This window comes from Lacerta agilis, chromosome 2 (assembly GCF_009819535.1).
Source record: "Lacerta agilis isolate rLacAgi1 chromosome 2, rLacAgi1.pri, whole genome shotgun sequence".
Taxonomy (NCBI): domain Eukaryota; kingdom Metazoa; phylum Chordata; class Lepidosauria; order Squamata; family Lacertidae; genus Lacerta; species Lacerta agilis.
In genome coordinates this window covers 113,776,613-113,802,754 of record NC_046313.1, presented here as the reverse complement: position 1 = coordinate 113,802,754, position 26,142 = coordinate 113,776,613, and the positions used below count along the sequence as shown (strand labels likewise).

Here is a 26,142-nt window from a genome sequence, read left to right as displayed (position 1 = left end):
TTGGTAGCCATTGCAGTCAGACCAGGATTGGTGTAATATGCTCAAACTGCCTTCCTCTGGTGAGCAACCTGGCCGCTGAATTCTGCACTAGCTGAAGTTTCTAAACTGTCATCAGAGGCAGCCCTACGTATAACGCATATCTATATCTAACCTTGAAGTTCCCAGAGCATAGACAACAGTAGATAGGCTATCCCTGTCCAGATATGGGTGTAGCTGGGCCACCAGCCAAAGCTGATGGAAGGCACTCCAGGCCACCTGAGCCTCAAGCGACAGCAAAGGATCCAGGATTACCCCCAAGCAACGAACCTGCTCCTCCAGAGGAAGTGTAACCCCATCAAGAGCAGGCGATCTTCCAGCCATATGCTCTAGGGAACCACCCACTAACTGAGTCTCAGTCTTATCTGGATTGAGCTTCAATTTCTTGGCTCTCATCCAGTCCATTACCAAGGCAAGACACTGGTCCAGCACTTCCACTGCCCAGCATACTGCTGACAACATACTCCAAACTCCTGGATAACCCCTCCCAGTGATTTCATGTAGATGTTAAACAACATGGGGGATTGGATTGGGCCCTGCGGAACCCACATTGAAGGTTTCATGTGGCATTCCTGAAGTAACATCCTCTGGGAATGACCATCCAAGTAGGACTGGAACCACCGCAAAGCAGTTCAGAGAGTCACTCCAGAAGGATACCATGGTAGATGGTATTGAAAGTCACTGAGAGGTCAAGAACAATTATCAGGGACATGTTTCCCTTGTCTCTTTTCTGTGCCAAAACCAGGCCTAAACCCTGATTGAAATGGATCCAGAAAATCAGTTTCTTCCAAAAGCACCTGGATCTTGTCTGCGACCACTCGCTCCAGAATCTTGCCCAGGAAATGGAGATTAGCAAGTGGCTGGTAGTTAAATTTTCTGAATCCAGGGAAGGTTTTTAAGGAGTGGTTTTACCACTGCCTCCTTCAAACATGCAGGGACCGCCCCCTCTTGTAAAGAGGCACTGATCATCTCCCTGGTCCTACCAACTGTTCCCTCCCTGCAGGATTTTATCAGCCAAGAGGGTAAAGGATCTAGAGTGCAAATGGTTGTCCTGGCTGATCCAAGCACCTTGTCCATATCCTCGAGCCTTACCAACTGAAAAAACTCATCCAATACAACACGACTAGATTGTGCTCTGGATACCCCATGAGATTCATCTGCTATAACAGCAGAGTCAAGGTCTTGGTGGATGCAAGCCATTTTATCTTCAAAATACTTTGCAAACAAGTCACAGCGAGCTACTGCTGGTTCTACCACCTCCTTTGGGCCAGCCTGTAAAAGGCCCCTTACAACCTGGAAAAGCTCTGCTGGACGACATAATGAGGATGCAATGGAGGTAGAAAACTATGTCTTCTTTGCTGCCTTCACTGGCACTAGGTAGGCTTGATACCAGTGTTCGGTTGCATTCATTCGGATCTTTCCTCCACTTGCATTCAAGCAGTCTCCCAGCATGTTTCCTCACCCTAAGCTCTGGAGTATACCAGAGGGCCAATCAGGCTCCACAAAATGGGAGAGGGCACTCAAGGGTATTCTTATTCTTATTAGCCTGTCTAAATAAGGCCTCAGCCACACTTGGGAGTTTTAATGTGGATTTGAAGTTGCTTGTTTCTCCTTAAAAAAAAAAAAAAAAACTCTTCTGCCCAGAACTGCTCTTGCAGAAACTGCTGTATTTAATTGAAACACAAATGTTTTAAAATGTGTGTGTTGGGGGAGTTTAATGGGTTTTGTTTCTGTTTTGATTATGCACTTTTGAGTTTTTATACTGTAATTTTATCCTGTGAACCGCCCTGAGGCCTGTATAACAGCAGAGTCAAGGTCTTGGTGGATGCAAGCAATTTTATCTTCTTCTCCCCCCCCCCCCAATAAAGTTTATTTTAGGAAGTAAATATACAATCAATATACTATTCATAAAATAAAGATTTCAACATAAAATAACGATACATAAAATAAAAATTCCAACACTGTGACTTCCCTCTGCCTCAGCTCGACATCTTTCAATATTCTACTCTTATTTACTTTGTGTTTTTGACAGTATTCAACATTCACCTATTATTAATTTTGTCATAATCAGATTCAACATTACATACTTAGTCCATACATATCAACATGTTTTCTTTAGAGCTGTGTTTTTTCATATAGTCCTCAAAGCATTGCCATTCCTTCCTTAATTTCTGGTTTGACTGGTGTCTTACGGGTGCCGTTTGTTTGGCCAATTCTGTAAATTCACATAATTTACCTATCCAGTCTTCTTTTGTGGCAATAATGTCCCCTTTCCACTTTTTAGCAAGTAATAATCTGGCTGCAGCTGTGGCATATGAGAATAGACTTTTGTTATCCTGTGGGGTGTCCTTTCCTATAATGCCCATTAGGTATGCCTCTGGCTTTTTTCTATAGGAGCTTAGAGCATCTGTTTTAGCTCTTCATGGATACACCTCCAACATTTATTACCGTATTTTTCGCTCCATAGAACGCACCGGACCATAGGGCGCACCTCATTTTTAGAGGAGGAAACAAGGGGAAAAAAAAATATTTTTCTGGTTTTCCTCCTCTAAAAGCCCTTTTTGTGTTTGTTTGTTTTTTGAGGATCAGCTAAAAGTTTTGCAGCTTTTTTTTGCAAAGGGAAAAGCCCTGGCTTTTTTGAGGATCAGCTAAAAGTTTTGCAGCTGTTTTTGCAAAGGCAAAAGGCTTTTTTTAGGATCAGCTAAAAGTTTTGCAGCTTTTTTTGCAAAAGGAAAAGCCCTGGGGTTTTTTTTTTTTTTTGAGGATCAGCTAAAGGTTTTGCAGCTTTTTTTGCAAAGGGGGAAAAGCAAAGCTCCTTTTGCAAAGGGGGAAAAGCAAAGAGGAAAAGCCCCATTTTTATGAGGTTTAACTCACATTTCTGAAAAATCTTAAGGAAAGGCTGATTAAATTATCCAGACAGATAATCTAATCAGCCAGTCACATGTCCTGGGAAAACAAACAACCTCCCTCTGCAGCACATTCAACAAAGGAGGGCGGGGCTGAAAGGGAGCCGGGACTCTTATCTCTCTCCCGATCTCTTGCTGATCAGCTGCTGAGCGGGGTCCTTTCAACACTCCCTTTTCTCTTTGTAAAATAAAAAGCATGATCCTCTTTTGGCCCCTGGGCAATTCAGCTCCAGGGACCACCATTCGCTCCATAAGACGCACAGACATTCCCCCTTACTTTTCAGGAGGAAAAAAGTGCGTCTTATGGAGCAAAAAATACGGTAATTTTCTGACAGCATCACCATACATGTATCATTGTTCCCTCTGCATTACAGCATTTCCAACATTTGCTGGATTTGAGTTTATACAGGTGAAACTCGAAAAATTAGAATATCGTGGAAAGGTTCATTTGTTTCAGTAATTCAACCTCAAAGGTGAAACTAATATATGAGATAGACTCATAACATGCAAAGCGAGATATGTCAAGCCTTTATTTGTTATAATTGTGATGATTATGGCGTACAGCTGATGAGAACCGCAAATTAACAATCTTATATATTAAACTCCAGTAGCTAATGATAACAATTGCTTACATAAATGTTTTCAATTTCAGAGGTCCTTGGTCTTCTTTTAATAGCTGACTATAGGTTGCCCAATTTCCCTCCATATTTATTTTTTTGACTGCAAAAGCCTCTACCGGGGACAGCCACCATGGCGTTTGGGGTTCTAATAACGGTTGGTATTTTGTCCACACTTTATAAACAGCATTTCTGACTATATGATTAGTGAACCCTCTGTGGACTTTGGCCTTATTGTAGGCAAGGTATGCATGCCATCCGTACCTGTTGTTGCAACTCTCCAAATCAAGTATATCTGTTTTCCCTAATAAGATCCAATCCTTAATCCAACATAGGCAAGAGGCTTCAAAATATGTTCTTAAATCGGGGAGTGAGAAACTCCCTCTTTCTTTTTTGTCCGTCAGTAATTTGTATTTTATATGGGGTTTCTTACCCTGCCATATGAACCTTTTCAGTTCCCTCTGGCAATCCTTGAAGCATTCTGGCAAGCAATTTTAACAACAAAATGTTTTGCAAACAAGTCACAGTGAGCTACCATTGGTTCTACCACTTGTAAAAGGCCTGTAAAAGGCCCCATACAACCCGGAAAAGCTCTACAAGACGACATAATGAGGATGCAATGGGGGCAGAAAACTATGCTTTCTTTGCTGCCTTCATTGCCACTAGGTAGGCAGATCCTAAAGTTGAGGCTCCAATACTTTGGCCACCTCATGAGAAGAGAAGACTCCCTGGAAAACACCCTGATGTTGAGAAAGATGGAGGGCAAAAGGAGAAGGGGACGACAGAGGACGAGGTTGTTGGACAGTGTTCTCGAAGCAACTAGCATGAGTTTGGCCAAACTGCAAGAGGCAGTGAAGGATAGGCGTGCTCTGGTCCATGGGGTCACGAAGAGTCAGACACGACTGAACAACAATAACAAAGGCTTGATAATGAGCGCTTTCCAGTGCATTAATTCGGATCTTTCATCCACTTGCGTTCAGTCTCCCAGCTTGGAGTATACCAGGGGGCCAATTGAACTCCACAAAGTGGGAGAGGGCTCGGGGGTATTCGCATTATTAGTAGCATTACTAGTAGTATTATCATTATTAGCCTGCCTGTACATGGCAGGGGTCAGCAAACTTTTTCAGCAGGGGGCCAGTTCACTGTCCCTCAGACCTTGTAGGGGGGCCGGACTGTATTTTGGAAAAAAACATCATTTTTTAGGGGTTCAGGTTTAAGCTAAGTGCAATTTGTCTTTCACATTTGCCATAATATAGATAGGCGTGGATGCTATTTTTTAAGTTCAGCATTCGAACTTTGAAGTGGTAGCATATTTAAAGCATTTAAATATACTGTACCATTAATGCGGACACATTAAACTATAATGGATGCTTTCATGTCACTTTTGTTTCAGTCCCATGCTTCTACTGTTTTAAGATTTTAAAGTTGGGAAAGGAGCAGGGAAGAAATACTTGGAAGGGGAAGCTGTGGGCATACGTTTAAGAGCAATATTAGGGAATACAAGCAAGAGAAGAGGAAGCAAACAGTGCTTATTTTCTGTCAGCTCAGCCTCAGTGCAAAAGAACACTATGGAAAGTTCCCATGGAGCAAGTGAATTGGGAAGCCCTTGTACATTTGGAGGATGTACACTGGTACCCTTGTGAAAAATGAAAATAGAACTTTAAATATTTTAAGGTTTGACAAGGGGCGACATGTATTAAATGTATGTGTGAGGGGGTGAAGTGGTGGGTGGTCCACTTGCACTAGCCAGAGTTGGAGAGATGTGTTTATTTCTCTTTGGCCTGGTGGCAGTGGTGGGTCTTGATTTTTTAAAAATCCCGCTTTGAAACGGGTGTAAATTACCCATTCCAGCTCCAGGTTTTCGTAGGCAATAGGGCCTCTTCGGAGAATGTTTGGTGGGGCTTTGAATCTAATGGATGCACAGTGGTACCTCTGGTTGCGAACAGGATCCGTTCTGGAGCCCCATTTGCAACATGAGCAGAAGACAACATTAAGTACCGAATCTGTACACGTGCACGGCACTTTCGAGTTCGGCGCTTTCGTAACCCGTGCTGAACGCAACCCGCAGCTATTGTAACCAGAGGTATGACTGTATGTCATCTTCTCCACCTCTATAACACCTAACCTGAGCTACTGCTAGCAGGAAAAAACACAGGCACTACTAGAGTTTTCTGTGGGCATAGCAGGTTATGGCAGATAAGTTCCTTCAGAGCTCATCTGCACCATCCCAACCCTCTCCAGCCAGGAGATCTGGCAGCTAGCATTATTATTATATGATTTGTACACAGAAGGTCTCCGTTTTTCACCCCCTGGCATTTTTCACCCCCTGGCACCTGCAGAGCTGAGGAGGGAAAACCCTGCCTGAAACCCTGGAGAGCCACTTTCTGCTAGTGAAGGCAATGTTGAGTTAGATGGACCCAATGAACTGATTTGGTACAGCTTCTTATGCTCACCCACAACCAAAATATAATAACTGAAGCAACCAAAGAAATAACATATGAGGATTATTGCTCTCTCCTGGACTGTTTGGCATTTCAAAACTGGCATTCCAGCTGTATGTGTGAAGCTTCATCATTATTTTTTTTATCATTTTACTGTTGTCTGCACAAAATTGTTTTAATAAATATTATTATTTACCTGCACAGAGAGTGTAAAGATGGGCAATGGATTATTGCTGAAGGTTTCCAAGGAAAAAAGTGAAGAAATGTTCATGGGTAAAACTCTGAGCTAACTGTACTATACACCGCAGGTTAAACAAACAAACAAACAAACAAACAAACAAACAATAAATGTTATCTTTGAAAAAGAACAGGAGCAAGAACCTTCATAAGCTGTAAGGTCAGTGAAACTTGTGCTGCAGAAACACATTAAAACATTTTACCTTGCATGAACAATGGCAGAAAGGAGAAAAGCAACTCACTTACAGAAAGACATTCTGGAAGCAGGAACATGCACAGAAAGCTATAAGGCCTCAGCCACACTTGGACTTTTAATGTGGACTTGAAGTTGCTTGTTTCTCCTTTTTTAAAAAAACCTCTTCTGCCCTTGCAGAAACTGCTGTATACGATTGAAACACAAATGTTTTAAAATGTGTGTGTTTGGGGGTGTGTTATTGGGTTGTTGTTTTTTTCAGTTTTGCTTATGTACTTTGAGTTTTTATATTGTAATTTTCTCCTGTGAACCGCCCTGAGGCCTGTTGGGTATAGGGATGTATATAAATTTAATAAATTATAGTAAAATCAGGCCGGATAAAAATTATTACAAGTTGCAGGGGGAGCCCCTGCAGAAGGTTTCCCCAATGCTTAAGGTTACAGGTGGGTAGCCGTGTTGGTCTTGGTATCTGAAGAAGTGTGCATGCACACGAAAGCTCATACCAAGAACAAACTCAGTTGGTCTCTAAGGTGCTACTGGAAAGAATTTCTTATTTTTATTTTGTTTCGCCAATGCTTAAGGGTTTGCCCTGACCCAAGCCCTATGAAGAGACCAAGGAATGTCACCGACCTGCCCAAGTTGGCTTGCAGGGAGGAGAGGAGGAGAAAGATCTGCCCTTCCATTGGGAAAGGATTTCCTACCCCCATACAAATTGGGAAAGACCTATAAATGTATTATTTTAGAGGAATTATATACAGAATGCGTTAATTACGGGAGATGTAAATATTAGGGGAAATATCCTTTGCAAAAGCGTGTGCATTAGGAGAAACCAACACCAAAATGCTGGCCAATTTTCAAGAGCTCTTTTTAAAAACAATAAGATGTGAAAATCTGGATAAATTGATGACTAGAAAAAGGACACAGAAAAAAACTTACATTGAAACGGTTTGCCCATAGGGTTTTTTTTTTTTTAAAAAAAATCCCTCCGCATACTCCCTGCAGCAGCACCCCCACTCACCCCCCCCCCCAGTGATAATATAGAATAATATTATGGCCCACCTCCAGCGCCTCCACGAGGAAGTACAGCCGCCGCCATGACCACCTTTGACCCCCCCCCCGTAAGCGGGGCAGGAAGCGGAAGCTCCTATTCTCCCGACAGCCTTTTTTCCCCTCCGCTCTAGGAAAATCAGCTCTGTCGCCGCTGCTCTTAACCATTTCGGAGCCGAGCGGCAGGAGCCCCTTGGCTTCTCCGGGCAGAGAGCGAGGGGAGGCGCTTGCCTCGCCTCCGGAAAGCCCAGCTGCCGCTGGATCACGTGCACGGGCGCACGAAAACTTTTTCTAAACTATTTTTTTTATTTTAATTTTTTTTTTCAAATTTCAAAATAACAACATTTATCCAATCCAAATTTGCAATAGATGACTCCCCCCCCCCGTTTCCATTTCCCCTCTTTTATTCAAAACAAAATAAAATAAAAAATTCCTTCCAGTAGCACCTTGGAGACCAACTAAAGTGCTACTGGAAGGAATTTTTTTATTTTTTTTTGTTTTGACTATGGCAGACCAACACGACTACCTACCTGTAACTGGAACCCTCTTTTATTCTCCTTGCATATAATTATAGCAACTTCTCCCCTCCCCCAATTCTATTCTTAGTTCATAAATATTACATCAAACCTGCTAATCTTTTGACGTTTTTACAGTGTTCTTTAAAATAGTCTATAAAGTTTTCCCATTCTTGGTTTTTTTCTCATCATGGTGCCTGATCTTCATGGTAGGTTTAGCCCCAGGGGTCAGCAAACTTTTTGGGAGGGGGCCGGTTGACCATCCCCCAGACCGTGTGGCGGGCTCGACCGCGTGCACACGCACACATGTGCTGGAGGAGGCTTCTTTCTCCCCCCTCCCCCCCCGCAGCCTACCTATGGTGCAAATGGCAGCGGGCGGCAACAGAGGGACCTGTGGCGAGAAAGGGATGGCTGGCTCTGGAGAGGCGCTGCGCTCTGCTTTGCCAACTTTAGCTCATAGAATCATAGAATTGGAAGAGACCACAAGGGCCATCCAGTCCAACCCCCTGCCAAGCAGGAAACACCATCAAAGCATTCCTGACAGATGGCTGTCAAGCCTCCGCTTAAAGACCTCCAAAGAAGGAGACTCCACCACACTCCTTGGCAGCAAATTCCACTGTTGAACAGCTCTTACTGTCAGGAAGTTCTTCGTAATGTTTCCTTTTTGGATGACATAATTCCCTTCACTCATCTTGGATACTACCTTATAAGGCCCTTCCCATGCCAGTTGCATTTTATTCCCCCTAATGGGTCTCAATAATAACACCTCACTGTCTGGTTCAAACGTTCTTTCCCTGGCTTTCTTATCATACCAGGTCTTTTGTTTAGTTTGTGCAGCCTTGAGATTTTCTCCAGCTATCTCTAGTGATCTTTTTAAGGTGTTTTGCAAATCATACATGTAATCTAGGGATCTTGGGATCTTGTTCCAGATTGTCTTCCCAATTCATTCTTTGCAAGTCCAATGACCCCTTAACTTTTCGTCCTAACAAAAGCTCGAATGGACTAAATCCGGTGCTCTCTTGAGGTATGTCGCGATATGCATACAGCATAGGTTGCAATTTCTTATCCCAATCGTTAGGATTGTCTGCTGCATACGCCTTGAGGATTCTAATCAGTGTCCCATTAAATTTCTCTACAAATCCATTAGTTTCTGGATGGTAAGGCGTGGAAGTTATATGTCGGATCCCACACATCTTGACTGGAGCAATGAGACCGATCCACGTCCATCTAAAATGCAGGAGCAACTTCACAATTCCCAGATACTGATTTTCTTCTTTGGGGACGATCCGGTATACAAAAGGGAACTGGGTTTTATCATCAAGAAGATGAGCAACAGAGCAATAACTGATCTGGTGAGAAAAGTAAGAATTACTGTTTTGCTCTGCTTTTAGGATAAGGAATAGACCACAATACCTCAAGGACCGCCTCTTTTCATCTGAACCTATCCGGACTCAAGAGGTTCGGAAGGTGGCAACACGAGAACAGGGCCTTGTCTGCAGTGGCTCTCCGTCTGTGGAATGCTCTCCCCAGGGAAGTTTGCCGGGCGCCTTCATTGTACACCATTAGGCACCAGGCAAAAACTTTCCTTTGGTTGATCCTAGTTACATCCTATGCCCTTTTAAGATGTGGCTTTTTTTGTCAGGGGGATGGGCTATTGGATTGTTGTTTTTATTTTTATTACTGCATTTTTCGCTCCATAAGACACACTTTTTTCCTCCTAAAAAGTAAGGGAAATATCTGTGCGTCTTATGGAGCGAATGGTGGTCCCTGGAGCTGAATTGCCCAGGGGCCAAAAGAGGATCGTGCTTTTTATTTTACAAATAGGGACCCCACTCAGCAGCTGATCAGCAAGAGATCGGGAGAGAGAAAAGTGTCCCTGGCTCCCTTTCCACCCTGCCCCCTTGCCCAGGCCTCCATTGTTGAATGTGCTGCAGAGGGAGGTTGTTTGTTTCCCCAGCGACATGTGACTGGCTGATTAGATTATCTGTCTGGAAACTGTAGAAATGGCTCCCTTTCCTTAAGAAGCTGTAGAAATGTGAGTTGAATCCCATTAAAACAGGGCTTTTCCTCTTTGCTTTCCCCCCTTTGCAAAAAAGCTGCAAAACTTTGCGCTGATTCTCAAAAAAACAGGGCTTTTCCCTTTGCAAAAAAAGCTGCAAAAATGAGCTGATCCTAAAAAAAACAGGGTTTTTCCCTTTGTAAAAAAGCTGCAAAACTTTGAGCTGATCCTCAAAAAAAATAGGGCTTTCCCCTTTGCAAAAAAAGCTGTATACATTTGAGCTGATCCTAAAAAAACAGGGCTCCTCCTCTAAAAACGAGGTGCGCCCTATGGTCCGGTGCGCCCTATGGAGTGAAAAATACAATAGGTATTTTGTGGTTATACATCTTGATTTTATTGTGTGAACGGCCTTGAGACTCCCAGGTATAGGGCGGTATATAAATTCAGTCAGTCAGTCAGTCAGTTTATTATTTGGGGGTCAAACAATTTTTGTTTTTAATAAATGGTGCAAAACATTTTGACTCTTCTTAATTGTTTGCTATTTTGCAGCTTGTCATCTATGTACTACTGGCACATTCTTCTTGTTCACAGTGTGCCTTGTACATTTAATCTAACAAGTACAAGTACGCTGAGTAAAAGTTATTCATTATTTAAACTTCAAAAAGAGTAGTGCCTTGCGTAATTGACAGAGGAGAGTTGCTTTGCACGAGGGAGAGTATGGGAGTGAGGTTATTTGAGCCTAGGTATGTCTACGCAGGAGACATACTGAGTAGAAATGATCCTCATCTCCACCTCTGCTCTGCAGGGGAACCCCAGAAAAAAAAATGCATTGTGTTGGGAAGGTAGCCAATGTAGCCTTTTGGGTCAAATGGGGATGGTCTGGCAGTCCTAAATTGGCTTGTATGGGCCAAAGGTCCTTACTGCTTGTCTTAAAAGGAAATCTTGATCCAGACGCCTGTGAATCTGCACCCCCCCCCCCAGCGAGGTTAGACATGGCCAGCTGCCCCCATCTCAAAGTCTACAACCAGATATGGGAGTTTTTGTGAATATGTTTTTCTCCAGCCCTGCACCTGCACATGAGCCACGGAAAGAGTTCACAAAGTTGCAGAGGCAATGCTTCTTATAATTATCAAGATAATAGTGATTCCCTTCCCTTTGGCACCTGCTTCTCAATAAAGCTCCAGAGCTTTGTCCAAAGCTCACCATTGAACCCACTAAAATAAACATCATTATTGAGAACGACATGACGTAATCTCTTGCATCTGAGCTGGAAAGGACGGGCCCATAAATGCTTTCTGTACCCCTGAGAGCTTGGCTTCAGTTTTAGGGCAGGTGAGTTTGATTATGAGACAGTGAGGTTGATTTCCATCCGCTTCAGATGTGGAGTCTTGGTTGGGCTCCACCCAACGTAAGGAAAGCCACTGGACTTTGCAAAAAGGGTTTGGCTTCGTCTAATGATTTTCTCATTGAGAGGAGCAGTCGCAAGGGAGGGGGCCGTTTCAGGAAGACACAGAATGGTTCTTGTTTTCATTCTCCTCCTCCGCCTTCTGCAGACTGGGATGAAGGCAAAATGCTCCTTGACTCTGGAGAGAGATCCGATAGGCCCATTCAATTATCACAGGCCAGGAGACTACCTCATTAGTGGGGTCATCTCTGCCACAAGAGCTTTATTTAATCCACAACACTTCAATGTGTCTCCCTCTACCACCTTTTTCCGGTATGTCATTTTATGGGGGTGGGCTTACTGCTGCTCCACTCACAACTAATTTGAAAAGCTCCAATTGCTCCCAATCGCCAGGCTCTCTCCTGCTCCTACTAAACCCCATTTTGTCTTTGGAGAGAGATTTTTTTTGGGGGGTGCATCAGTGCTAAGGCATCATTGACTGCATAATAGCTTCCCTTTCAGAAAGTTGGCAAGGGTTTCCTTTCAGCTGTGAAGCAGAGTAGCTTCTACATGGTGAAGGTAAAGGGACCCCTGACCATTAGGTCCAGTCATGTCCGACTCTGGGGTTGCGGTGCTCATCTCGCTTTACTGGCCGAGGGAGCCGGCGTACAGCTTCCGGGTCATGTGGCCAGCATGACAAAGCTGCTTCTGGCGAACCAGAGCAGCGCACGGAAACTCCGTTTATCTTCCCGCCGGAGCCGTACCTATTTATCTACTTGCACTTTTGACGTGCTTTCGAACTGTTAGGTGGGCAGGAGCTGGGACCGAGCAACAGGAGCTCACCCAGTCGCGGGGATTTGAACCAGCGACCTTCTGATCGGCAAGCCCTAGGCTCAGTGGTTTAACCCACAGTGCCACCCGCATCCTCCAGCTTCTACATACTCAGCTTTTATTAGAGACTTTAAGAGCCCTTTCGCTAATGAGGCTCCTTCTAGGTTCTGCAAGTGGGAAAGGCCAGGGCAAACCCCGCTTGCTACTCCCCACATCTCATTACCCCCCACAGCTGCCTTTTAAATCAGTAAATCAGTTGCAGTTTTTCTTTAGGGAAGTAGAACCTGATCCACTGTGAACTTCAGCAAACTTCATAATTTTTTGAAGGAAACAGTTCTGTCATGTGAAATTAACTTTTTATTGAGCATTCCTTCTCATTTGTTTCCACAATGGTTGAAGGGGAGGCATATGACACCCGCTGTTTACTGAGCATTCCTACTGAGCTGTTTCTTCTGCCCACCAAGCAGTTCAAAAGCACGTCAAAGTCAAGTAGATAAATAGGTACCGCTCCAGTGGGAAGGTAAACGGTGTTTCTGTGCACTGCTCTGGTTCGCCAGAAGCAGCTTAGTCATGCTGGCCACATGACCCGGAAGCTGTCTGCCTAACGGTCAGGGGTACCTTTACCTTTGGGTGAGCCTGTGACCTGGATTTAGGAATTAAAGTATTTACCATCACAAAGGCAGTGAGAGATTTTACTTATTGGGTTCCAAGATCACTGCAGATGGTGACAGCAGTCACGAAATTAAAAGACACTTGCTTCTTGGGAGAAAAGCAATGACAAACCTAGACAGCATCTTAAAAAGCAGATACATCACCTTGCCGACAAAGGTCTGTATAGTATAGTATTTGGCGGTTCGAATCCCTGCGACGGGGTGAGCTCCCGTTGTTCGGTCCCAGCTCCTGCCCACCTAGCAGTTCGAAAGCACATCAAAGTGCAAGTAGATATATAAGTACTGCTCTGGCGGGAAGCTAAATGGCGTTTCCGTGCACTGCTCTGGTTCGCCAGAAGCGGCTTTGTCATGCTGGCCACATGACCCAGAAGCTGCCTGCGGACAGACGCCGGCTCCCTTGGCCTATAGAGCGAGATGAGTGCCGCAACCCCAGAGTCATTTGTGACTGGACATAACGGCCAGGGGTATGTTTACCTTTACTGAGCTGTTTACCTTATATAACATTGCAGAAAGCGTTGCACTTTCAAGTTCACATTCCTGTCAGTATTTCTTTTTTCCTGGAAGCGGGATTATTGCCCCTGCCCATTGTTCTCCTACCCCTAGGATGACATACTCTCCAGCTAAGCGATGGGGCTACCCGCTCCTTCTGCAGGCATCACTATCTGGTTGTTTCCTTGGCAACCCACCTGCATGTGACCAACTCTTTAGACATGTAAAAAGGATGCTTAACAACCTGGGTTAGGCTCACTAATTTCTCAGAGACTGGTTCGACCACTTCAGTGCTGTCTTGTAACCCAGCCTCTTATCTTGCAGATACAAAACTACAGGCTTGGAGAAGTCCCCAAAAATCTTTTAAATCTTATAGCACCACAAAGTAATAATATAAAACCATTTAAACGGGCAAACTACAGAAATATAAGCTTTTTGGCTCTGGCAGCAATGAAAGGGGCATGAGTAGAGATGTAAAATTTCTGGAAATTTTGAAGCCATGGGGGGGGGGGAAACATTTTTTCCGTTTTTTTCTGGGGAAATGAAATTTTTGGAATAATTGAAAAAAAATCAGTGTGGAGTAGTTTTACAAATTGCATGAAACACAGTGTATATTATGCTTGCAATAAAACAAGTAAGCACCCCCCTTTTCCTCAAAAGCAACAAAAAAGCAAGAAACCATCAACATAAATAATAATCAAAATTGCCTCTTAGCACCAGCAGCAAATAAAGTTAAGGTCCACCTCAATATTTAAGCTCCATAGAAGGTCAACCCCATGGATAGGCAAACTAAGGCCCGGGGACCAGATGCAGCCCAATCGGCTTCTCAATCTGGCCCGCGGACGGTCCGGGAATCAGCGTGTATTCACATGAGTAGAATGTGTCATTTTATTTAAAATGCATCTCTGGGTTATTTGTGGGGTGTATGAATTTGTTCACCCCCCCTTTTTTTTGGCCAAATCATATTTATTAGAATTTCAAATTCAACAGAATCACATGAAACATTCCAAACTACATTCCAGATTATTTATCCAATTATCAATAAAAAAGGAAAGTTCCAAATCTACCAAATAATTATTTTAATTTTATTTAGGGGATTCCCATGTTTCAAATTCCGGAGGTATCTAATCAACTATTGTCCTTTGTTTTTGCCGTTCCAATATTTTCACAGCCTCTGATATATTCCGACAAGTAAGATAAATCAAAGCAAACAATGTCTCTGTGTGGATTTAAGTCCGTATTTCACCACCATACAATCGCCTTGCCCCTTGACTCTCTGACTCCAAAAGCCAAATCGTGGACATTCGCCATCTTCTTTTTATCTTCCAAACATCTTTTTCCAGAGTTATTATTCACCCGTCTGCATCCACTTACATCTTTTCAGGAGAATCAGCCAGTCATTATTGAAGATTCATATATTGAAGAGGTTTTTGGTGTCCTTCTCCTGATTTCGTGATTATGCAGTCCAGGCAGCAATTCCAACCGCGTCATTTCTAGGCAATCGTCAAAGTTCTTCCAATTAAAATCAGTCAGTGTCCAAAGGGTTCTCTCTTTGCCAAGATCAACATACAGAAACACCTTTTATTCTCTTCCAAATAATAACAATCACTTTCATCGTCTCACTAGGACAGCGTGTTTACTTTTCATTTAGTCCCGCACAGTTTGTGTATAGTTTCAAATCTTCTCCACCAAAATCAAATTATCAGTCTTTCAAATCTCACTTGTTATGTATAATAAAGTTCGGTCTTCTGGGGGGGGGGGTGCCCATTATATAGAATATTAAAGCCAAATACAATCAGAGCCTGAGGCTCCCTCCCCTTTCCGTCCTGCTTCACATACCGATACGGTGATAAAATCTTCTCTTCTTAGCTGTTCAGTGGCTGAGATTTTTAACAAAATACTTTTTCCTCCTTTGTTTGAAGCATGCCCAAAACTCCTCACTAATTTATATTTTAAGCATTGGGAATCTTGCACGGTCGGGCCCAGCCTCTAGGAGTTCCTCTCCCCACAGGTGCTATCTGCCCTTTGGCCCCCCCGCTCTTTCCCAGAGGGTCAGAGCAGGTTTAAGGGAAGGTTGGGAGGCTGCTTACTCCCATCACAGCCTCGAAAGTCCCCATGGGGATCAGGAGCGATGTTATTAGTCAGCCATTTCCCGTCAGTGCAAAACCAGAAGCCCCACCCCCACCCCCACAATATAGTCCAGCTACCCACAAGGTCTGAGGGACAGTGGACTGGCTCCCTGCTGAAAGTCTGCTGACCCCTAGTACCCTTTGAATAGTGCTTTAAAAGCAACAACAGAAGACACAACATATACATGCAATTTATTCTATCTCACATTCTGAACTACTGTTATCATTTTCCCGTTCTTCCTCTTCCTCTTTTGTCATTTTTCTCATGGACTTCTAAAAAACGACTTTGGGGAAAAATGGGGACGGGACCAGACTGTCCCCCCCCCCATTTTTCTCCAGGCCTTCCCATCTCTACTTGAGGACAGCTGGGGCAAAGCATAAAGCAATTTTTTGCATGCCAGGCTAAAAAAGAACCAACATCCAGTTACTGAATAGTATGTTGCACTAAGGCTCAAACTTTGCTTGAAAGGAAAAGGAGTGTGTGAATTTTTTATATTGAATTTGTTATTATATATTATCACCTCCTGGCAAATAGAAGGGGAAGAAATGGAGACAGTGAGTGATTTTACTTTCTTGGGTTCCATTATCACTTCAGATAGTGACAGGAGTCACGAAATTAAAAGACGCCTGCTTCTTGGGAGAAAAGCAATGACAAACCTAGACAGCATCTTAAAAAGCAGAGACACCACCTTGCTGACAAAGGTCCATATAGTTAAAGCTATGGTTTTCCCAGTAGTGATGTATGGAAGTGAGAGCTGGACCATAAAGAAGACTGATCGCCGAAGAATTGATGCTTTTGAATTATGGTGTTGGAGGAGACTCTTGAGAGTCCCATGGACTGCAAGAAGATCAAACCTATCCATTCTGAAGGAAATCAGCCCTGAGTGCTCACTGGAAGGACAGATCCTGAAGCTGAGGGTCCAATACCTTGGCCACCTCATGAGAAGAGAAGACTCCCTGGAAAAGACCCTGATGTTGGAAAAGATGGAGGGCACAAGGAGAAGGGGACAACAGAGGACGAGATGGTTGGACAGTGTTCTCAAAGCTACCAATGTGAGTCTGACCAAACTGTGGGAGGCAGTGGAAGACAGAAGTGCCTGGCGTGCTCTGGTCCATGGGGTCACGAAGAGTCGGACATGACTAAACAGCAACAAAATAATAAACCGCATGGTGGTAAGAGAGCTTTTAAACAGTTTACAAAAATATACAACAGAACATCTTTACATAAGTCAACAGAATACCAGTGAATGCATTTGTGTCTATGAAAAATTTCAGATCAATTCACACCAGATTAACAAATCTTGGGGATGGGAGAAATATTTAAGCAACGCTATATACAAGTGATGAATACATGAGAAATAATGCATGGGAAAGAAAATAGAGCATAGCTATGTAAATCTAACACTGATCAGGAGAACAATCTGCAACACAGCCACTAAAAAGGAATAAAAATTCTAATGGAAGCAAATTCTAATTCTGAACACAATCATTGGCTTACTCTCTGTAGGAATTATTTGACATGATTAAAGATCTTCCCACTCTCCAACCCTTTCTAAGATGTTTCCCTTATGCAAGTTCTTTACTGTTTAGTAAGGGAGCCCCTGTCACTGAAGTTCTTTCCATAAGCCAAACATTTCTAAGATTCCCTCCCTGTATGAGTTCTTTGGTGTATAGTAAGGCTACTACTGACAGTGAAGCTTTTTCCACACTCCGAACATGTATACGGTTTCTCTCCCGTGTGAGTTCTTTGATGCAACGTGAGATGGCTACCGCGACAGAAGCTCTTTCCACACTCCAAACATTTATAAGGTTTCTCTCCTGTGTGCAGTCTTTGATGCAATTTAAGGGTGCAACTCTGGCTGAAACTCTTTCCACACTCCAAACATGTATATCGTTTCTCCCCTATATGAATTTTTTGATGCACGAAAAGGGTGTCGCTGCGACTGAAGCTCTTGTCACATTCCCAGCATTTATAAGGTTTGCTGCCTCGATGAGTTTGTTGATGTCTAGTAAGCGCATTGCTGCGAGTGAAGCTCTTTCCACACTCCAAACATGTATGCGGTTTCTCCCCTGTATGAATTCGTTGATGTGACTTAAGGCCCCCACTTTGAGTGAAGCTCATTCCACACTCTGAACATGTATACGGTTTCTCCCCTGTATGAGTTCTTTGATGCGAGGTAAGGCTACAATTCTTACTGAAGCTCTTTCCACACTCAGAACATGTATACGGTTTCTCCCCTGTATGAGATCTTTGATGCAAGGTAAGGGTACCACTGTGATTGAAGCTCTTTCCACACTCTGAACATTTATATGGTTTCTCTCCTGTATGAATTCGTTTGTGCAAGATAAGGGAACTAGTATGACTGAAGCTCTTTCCACACTCCAAACATTTATAAGGTTTCTCCCCTGTATGAGTTCGTTGATGCGACGTAAGGCTTTGACTATGAATGAAGCTCTTTCCACACTCGGAACACGTATACGGTTGCTCCCCTGTATGAGTTCTTCGGTGTCTACTATGGGAACTACTGTTACTGAAGCTCTTTCCACACACTGTACATGTATATGGTTTCTCCCCTGTATGACTTCTTTGATGCAAGGTAAGGGTACCACTGTCACTGAAGTTCTTTCCACACTCTGAACATGTATACGGTTTCTCCCCTGTATGAGATCTTTGATGCGAGGTAAGGTTACCACTTTGACTGAAGCTCTTTCCACACTCTGAACATGAATACGGTTTCTCCCCTGTATGAGATCTTTGATGCGAGGTAAGCTGGTCACACCGACTGAAGCTTTTTCCACACTCTGAACATTTATACGGTTTCTCCCCTGTATGAGTTCGTTTGTGCAAGATAAGGGAACTAGTATGACTGAAGCTCTTTCCACACTCCAAACATTTATAAGGTTTCTCCCCTGTATGAGTTCGTTGATGCGACGTAAGGCCGCTGCTGTAACTGAAGCTCTTTCCACACTCCAAACATTTATAAGGTTTCTCCCCTGTATGAGTTCTTTGATGCGAGGAAAGGGCACCACTCTGACTGAAGCTCTTTCCACACTCGGAACATGTATACGGTTTCTCTCCTGTGTGTAGTCTTTGATGTAAAGTAAGAGCTGAGCGACTACCCAATCTCTTTCCACACACTGTACATTGATGCTTTTTCTTCTTTCTGTGAATTTGATTTTCACCACCCTGAGCTGTACCAAAATCACCCTCCAGTTTCTGCTTTCGTCTCCCCTCTCCCCTGCTGCCTCCATCTTGAACCCTCAGCTTCCTTTGCTCCTCCTCCTCTTTGGATCCTTTTGGTGACACTTCTGATTGTTCCCCTTCTGCCAGCATCCCTTCAACATCTCCTAATGGAATAAAAAGGAAAACTGATGAAATGCTAAAGGAGCGTCTTCACACCAATCATTCAGTCTGGACACCAAGATTCAGGTCCTAGGGCCTTGTGGCAGTTCCCTCACTGCACGAAGTGAAGTTACAGGGAACGAGGTAGAGGGCCTTCTTGGTAGTGGTGCCCACCCTGTGGAACGCCCTCCCGTCAGATGTCAAATAAATAACTATACAACTTTTAGAAGACATCTGAAGACAGCCATGTATAGGGAAGTCTTCAATGTTCAATGTTTTATTATGCTTTTATATTTGTTAGAAGCCATCTAGAGTGGCTGGGGCAACCCAGTCAGATCCGTGGGGTACAAATAATGAAAGTATTAATGCTGGCATTATTATTTATTGAGTTTATATAGTGCCTTGTACCTGGAGGTCTCACATCATATATAATCAGAATAAAAACAACCCAATAACACCCCCCACAAAAAAGAGTGCAAATGGTCATCCTGGCTGATCCAAGCACCTTGTCCATAGCCTCGAGCCTTACCAACTGAAAAAACTCATCCAATACAACAGGACTAGATTGTGCTATGTATACCCCATGAGATTCATCTGCTATAACAGCAGAGTCAAGGTCTTGGTGGATGCAAGCAATTTTATCTTCAAAATACTGTGGAAACAAGTCACAGCGAGCTACTGCTGCTTCTACCACCTCCTTTGGGCCAGCCTGTAAAAGGCCCCTTACAACCCAGAAAAGCTCTGCTGGACGACATAATGAGGATGCCATGGAGGTAGAAAACTATGTCTTCTTTGCTGCCTTCACTGCCAGTAGGTAGGCTTGATACCAGTGTTCAGTTGCATTCATTCAGATCTTTCCTCCACTTGCATTCAAGCAGTCTCCCAGCTTGTTTCCTCACCCTAAGCTCTGGAGTATACCAGGGGGCCAATCAAGCTCCACAAAGTGGGAGAGGGCACTCAGGGATATTCTTAGAGTTTTAATGAGGATTTGAAGTTGCTTGTTTATCCTTAAAAAAAAAAAATCTTCTGCCCAGAACTGCTCTTGCAGAAACTGCTGTATTTAATTGAAACACAAATGTTTTAAAATGTGTGTGTTGGGGGAGTTTAATGGGTTTTGTTTCTGTTTTGATTATGCACTTTGAGTTTTTATACTGTAATTTTATCCTGTGAACCGCCCTGAGGCCTGTATAACAGCAGAGTCAAGGTCTTGGTGGATGTAAGCAATTTTATCTTCTTCTCTCTCTCCCCCCCCCCCACCATAAAGTTTATTTTAGGAAGTAAAAATACTATCAATATACTATTCATAAAATAAAGATTTCAACATAAAATAACGATACATAAAATAAAAATTCCAACACTGTGACTTCCCTCCGCCTCAGTTTGACATCTTTCAATATTCTACTCTTATTTACTTTGTGTTTTTGACAGTATTCAACATTCACCTATTATTAATTTTGTCATAATCCGATTCAACTTTACATACTTACTCCATACATATCAACAGGTTTTCTTTAGAGCAGTGTTTTTTCATATAGTCCTCAAAGCATTGCCATTCCTTCCTTAATTTCTGGTTTGACTGGTGTCTTACGGGTGCCGTTTGTTTGGCCAATTCTATAAATTCACATAATTTACCTATCCAGTCTTCTTTTGTGGCAATAATGTCCCCTTTCCACTTTTTAGCAAGTAATAATCTGGCTGCAGCTGTGGCATATGAGAATAGACTTTTGTTATCCTGTGTTGTGTCCTTTCCTATAATGCCCATTAGGTATGCCTCTGGCTTTTTTCTATAGGAGCTTAGAGCATCTGTTTTAGCTCTTCATGGATACACCTCCAACATTTATTAATTTTCTCACAGCATCACCATACATGTATCATTGTTCCCTCTGCATTACTGCATATCCAACATTTGCTGGATTTGAGTTTATACAGGTGAAACTCGAAAAATTAGAATATTGTGAAAAGGTTCATTTGTTTCAGTAATTCAACTTCAAAGGTGAAACTAATATATGAGATAGACTCATAACATGCAAAGCGAGATATGTCAAGCCTTTATTTGTTATAATTGTGATGATTATGGCGTACAGCTGATGAGAACCCCAAATTAACAATCTCATATTAAACTCCAGTAGCTAATGAAAACAATTGCTTACATAAATGAACTTTTCCATGATATTCTAATTTTTCGAGTTTCACCTGTATATCTTGGCTAGTTTGGAAGGTGTCATATACCACCTGTACAACATTTTCATTAAGTTTTCCTTGATAGTATAACAGGCAGTAAATCTGATATCTAACCTCCAGAGTCTCTCCCACTGTTCCATCTGTATTTTGTGGCCGATGTGCTGGGCCCATTTAACCATTACATCCTTTACTTCCTCTTCTTTCAGATCCCATTCCAAAAACAGGTCACAAGTTTTAGATAATAATTTTTTTGTCATTTCATAATAATACTTTTTGTAGTTTGGATTCATCGTTCCCAAAGCCAATTTTTTTTAATCTGAATTAAAAACGTTGTTCAATTGGTGATACTGAAGCCAATCGTTGAGCTAGTGCCTTATCTCTCCAAATGTTTTCAATTTCAGAGGTCCTTGGTCTTCTTTTAATAGTTGACTATAGGTTGCCCAATTTATTTTTTTGACTGCAAAAGCCTCTACTGGGGACAGCCATCATGGCGTTTGGGGTTCTAACAACGGTTGGTATTTTGTCCACACTTTTAAAGAGCATTTCTGACTATATGATTAGTGAACCCTCTGTGGACTTTGACCTTATTGTAGGCAAGGTATGCATGCCATCCGTACCTGTTGTTGCAACTCTCCAAATCAAGTATATCTGTTTTCTCTAATAAGATCCAATCCTTAATCCAACATAGGCACGAGGCTTCAAAATATGCTCTTAAATCAGGGAGTGAGAAACTCCCTCTTTCTTTTTTGTCCGTCAGTAATTTGTATTTTATACGGGGTTTCTTACCCTGCCATATGAACCTTTTCAGTTCCCTCTGGCAATCCTTGAAGCATTCTGGCAAGCAATTTTAACAAAAAAATGTTTTGCAAACAAGTCACAGTGAGCTACCATTGGTTCTACCACCTGTAAAAGGCCTGTAAAAGGCCCCATACAACCCGGAAAAGCTCTACAAGACGACATAATGAGGATGCAATGGGGGCAGAAAACTATGTTTCTTTGCTGCCTTCATTGCCACTAGGTAGGCAGATCCTGAAGTTGAGGCTCCAATACTCTGGCCACCTCATGAGAAGAGAAGACTCCCTGGAAAAGACCCTGATGTTGGGAAAGATGGAGGGCACAAGGAGAAGGGGACGACAGAGGATGAGATGGTTGGACAGTGTTCTCGAAGCGACTGGCATGAGTTTGGCCAAACTGCGGGAGGCAGTGGAGGACAGGGGTGCCTGGCGTGCTCTGGTCCATGGGGTCACGAAGAGTCGGACGCGACTGAACAACAACAACAGAGGCTTGATAATGACCCCTTACCAGTGCATTAATTCGGATGTTTCATCCACTTGCGTTCAGTCTCCCAGCTTGGAGTATACCAGGGGGCCAATTGAACTCCACAAAGTGGGAGAGGGCTCGGGGGTATTTGCATTATTATTAGCATTACTAGTAGTATTATTACTATTAGCCTGTCTGTACATGGCAGGGGTCAGCAAACCTTTTCAGCAGGGGGCCAGTTCACTGTCCCTCAGACCTTGTAGGGGGGCCAGACTGTATTTTGGGGGGGGGAACCCATTTTTTAGGGGTTCAGGTTTAAGCTAAGTGCAATTTGTCCTTCACATTTGCCATAATATAGATAGGCATGGATGCTATTTTTTAAGTTCAGCATTCGAACTTTGAAGTGGTAGCATATTTAAAGCATTTAAATATACTGTACCATTAATGCGGACACATTAAACTATAATGGATGCTTTCATGTCACTTTTGTTTCAGTCCCATGCTTCTACTGTTTTAAGATTTTAAAGTTGGGAAAGGAGCAGGGAAGAAATACTTGGGAGGGGAAGCTGTGGCATACGTTTAAGAGCAATATTAGGGAATACAAGCAAGAGAAGAGGAAGCAAACAGTGCTTAATTTCTGTCAGTTCAGCCTCAGTGCAAAAGAACACTATGGAAAGTTCCCATGGAGCAAGTGAATTGGGAAGCCCTTGTACATTTGGAGGATGTACACTGGTATCCTTGTGAAAAATGAAAATAGAACTTTAAATATTTTAAGGTTTGACAAGGGGCGACATGTATTAAATGTATGTGTGAGGGGGTGAAGTGGTGGGTGGTCCACTTGCACTAGCCAGAGTTGGAGTGAGGGGGTGAAGTGGTGGGTGGTCCACTTGCACTAGCCAGAGTTGGAGAGATGTGTTTATTTCTCTTTGGCCTGGTGGCAGTGGTGGGTCTTGATTTTTTAAAAATCCTGCTTTGAAACGGGTGTAAATTACACATTCCAGCTCCAGGTTTGCGTAGTCAATAGGTCCTCTTCGGAGTGGGGCCTCTTCGGAGAATGTTTGGTGGGGCTTTGAATCTAACGGATGTACAGTGGTACCTCTGGTTGCGAACAGGATCTGTTCTGGAGCCCCGTTTGCAACATGAGCAGAAGACAACATTAAGTACCGAATCTGCACACGTGCACGGCGCGATTCGGCGCATGAGCGACGCGCCAAATACAGAAGTGACCCATTCCAGCACTTCCGGGTTTGGCGCATTCGTAACCCGTGCCAAACGCAACCCGCAGCTATTGTAACCAGAGGTATGATTGTATGTCCTCTTCTCCACCTCTATAACACCTAACCTGAGCTACTGCTAGCAGGAAAAAACACAGGCACAGTTTTCTGTGGGCATAGCAGGTTATGGCAGATAAGTTCCTTCAGAGCTCATCTGCACCATCCCAACCCTCTCCAGCCAGGAGATCTGGCAGCTATCATTATTATTATATGATTTGTACACAGAAGGTCTCCGTTTTTCACCCCCTGGCACCTGCAGAGCTGAGGAGGGAAATCCCCGCCTGAAACCCTGGAGAACCATTTTCTGCTAGTGAAGGCAATGTTGAGTTAGATGGATCCAATGAACTGATTTGGTTCAGCTTCTTATGCTCACCCACCCCCAAAATATAATAACTGAAGCAACCAAAAAATAACATATGAGGATTATTGCTCTCTCCTGGACTATTTGGCATTTCAAAACTGTATGTTCCAGCTGTATGTGTGAAGCTTCATCAATTTTTAAAATCATTTTACTGTTGTCTGCACAAAATTGTTTTAATAAATATTATTATTTCCCTGCACAGACAGTGTAAAGATGGGCAATGGATTATTGCTGAAGGTTTCCAAGGAAAAAAGTGAAGAAATGTTCATGGGGTAAAACTCTGCATGAACAATGGCAGAAAGAAATGTTCATGGGGTAAAACTCAGAGCTAACTGTGGTATACACCGCAGGTTAAACAAACAAACAAACAAAGAAAAAAACAATAAATGTTATCTTTGAAAAAGAACAGGAGCAAGAACCTTCATAAGCTGTAAGGTCAGTGAAATTTGTGCTGCAGAAACACATTAAAACATTTTACCTTGCATGAACAATGGCAGAAAGGAGAAAAGCCACTCACTTACAGAAAGACATTCTGGAAGCAGGAACATGCACAGAGAGCTACCGTATATACCCGAGTATAAGCCGACCCGAATATAAACCGAGGCACCTAATTTTCCTACAAAAACCTGGGAAAGCTTATTGACTCGAGTATAAGCCGGTTCACCTTTGCCGCTGTGGAGGAGGAGGAGGAACGAGCAGCCCGAAAGCAACCCTTTGGGCTGCTCCTTCCTCTTCCTCCTTTGCCAAGTTTCCATTTATGCGAGCAGTTCAGGAATGGAACAAGCTGCCTGGGGAGAGTAAAGAACCGCCGTTCTTGTACACTTCTTAAGGAATGGTTGACTGGGGAGAGCGGGTGGCGGCATGAGCGAAAAGAAAGGGCTTCTTTCTCGCCACCCCCACCACCTGCCTCACTCGAGTATAAGCCGAGGGCAGCTTTTTCAGCACAAAAAATGTGCTGAAAAACTAGGCTTATACTCAAGTATATATGGTATAAGGCCTCAGCCACACTTGGAGTTTTAATGTGGACTTGAAGTTGCTTGTTTCTCCTTTTTTAAAAAACCTCTTCTGCCCTTGCAGAAACTGCTGTATATGATTGAAACACAAATGTTTTAAAATGTGTGTGTTTGGGGGTGTGTTATTGGGTTGTTTTTGTTTCAGTTATGCTTATGTACTTTTGAGTTTTTATATTGTAATTTTCTCCCGTGAACCGCCCTGAGGCCTGTTGGGTATAGGGATGTATATAAATTTAATAAATTATAGTAAAATCAGGCTGGGTAAAAATTATTAAAAGTTCCAAGGTGAGCCCCTGCAGAAGGTTTCCCCAATGCTTAAGGTTACAGGTGGGTAGCCGTGTTGGTCTTGGTATCTGAAGAAGTGTGGATGCACACGAAAGCTCAAACCAAGAACAAACAGTTGGTCTCTAAGGTGCTACTGGAAAGAATTTCTTATTTTTATTTTGTTTCGCCAATGCTTAAGGGTTTGCCCTGACCCAAGCCCTATGAAGAGACCAAGGAATGTCACCCACCTGCCCAAGTTGGCTTGCAGGGAGGAGAGGAGGAGAAAGATCTGCCCTTCCATTGGGAAAGGATTTCCTACCCCCATACAAATTGGGAAAGACCTATAAATGTATTATTTTAGAGGAATTATATACAGAATGCGTTAATTACGGGGGATGTAAATATTAGGGGAAATATCCTTTGCAAAAGCGTGTGCATTAGGAGAAACCTACACCAAAATGCTGGCCAATTTTCAAGAGCTCTTTTTAAAAATAATAAGATGTGAAAATCTGGATAAATTGATGACTATAAAAAGGACACAGAAAAAAACTTACATTGAAACGGTTTGCCCATAGGGTTTTTTTTTTTTAAAAAAAATCCCTCCGCATACTCCCTGCAGCAGCACCCCCACTCACCCCCCACAAGTGATAATATAGAATGATATTATGGCCCACCTCCAGCGCCTCCACGAGGAAGTACAGCCGCCGCCATGACCAGCATCTCCCTCGGGGAAGCGGGGCAGGAAGCGGAAGCTCCTATTCTCCCGACAGCCTTTTTCCCCTCCGCTCTAGGAAACTCAGCTCTGTCTCCGCTGCTCTTAACCGTTTCGGAGCCGAGCGGCAGGAGACTTGGTTTCTCCGGGCAGAGAGCGCGGAGAGGCGCTCGCCTCGCCTCCGGAAAGCCCAGCTGTCGCTGGATCACGTGCACGGGCGCCCGAAAGCTTTTTCTAAA

At 43.2% G+C, this 26,142-nt stretch overlaps 1 protein-coding gene across 1 annotated transcript in view; it reads right to left on the bottom strand.

Annotated features, from left to right (window-relative positions):
* The window catches only part of LOC117042500 (zinc finger protein 721-like), a 29,015-nt gene extending 3,091 nt beyond the window's left edge, over window positions 1–25,924 (bottom strand). Inside the window, exons 1-4 of the mRNA XM_033142045.1 lie at window positions 25,866–25,924; window positions 17,548–18,843; window positions 17,144–17,481; window positions 7,490–7,532 (exon numbers count right to left, since the gene is read on the bottom strand). Coding sequence (XP_032997936.1) covers window positions 7,490–7,532; window positions 17,144–17,481; window positions 17,548–18,843; window positions 25,866–25,911 — 1,723 coding nt within the window. The 5' untranslated portion in view covers window positions 25,912–25,924. The remainder of the gene's footprint in view (window positions 1–7,489; window positions 7,533–17,143; window positions 17,482–17,547; window positions 18,844–25,865) is intronic.
* Between the last annotated feature and the right edge of the window lie 218 nt (window positions 25,925–26,142).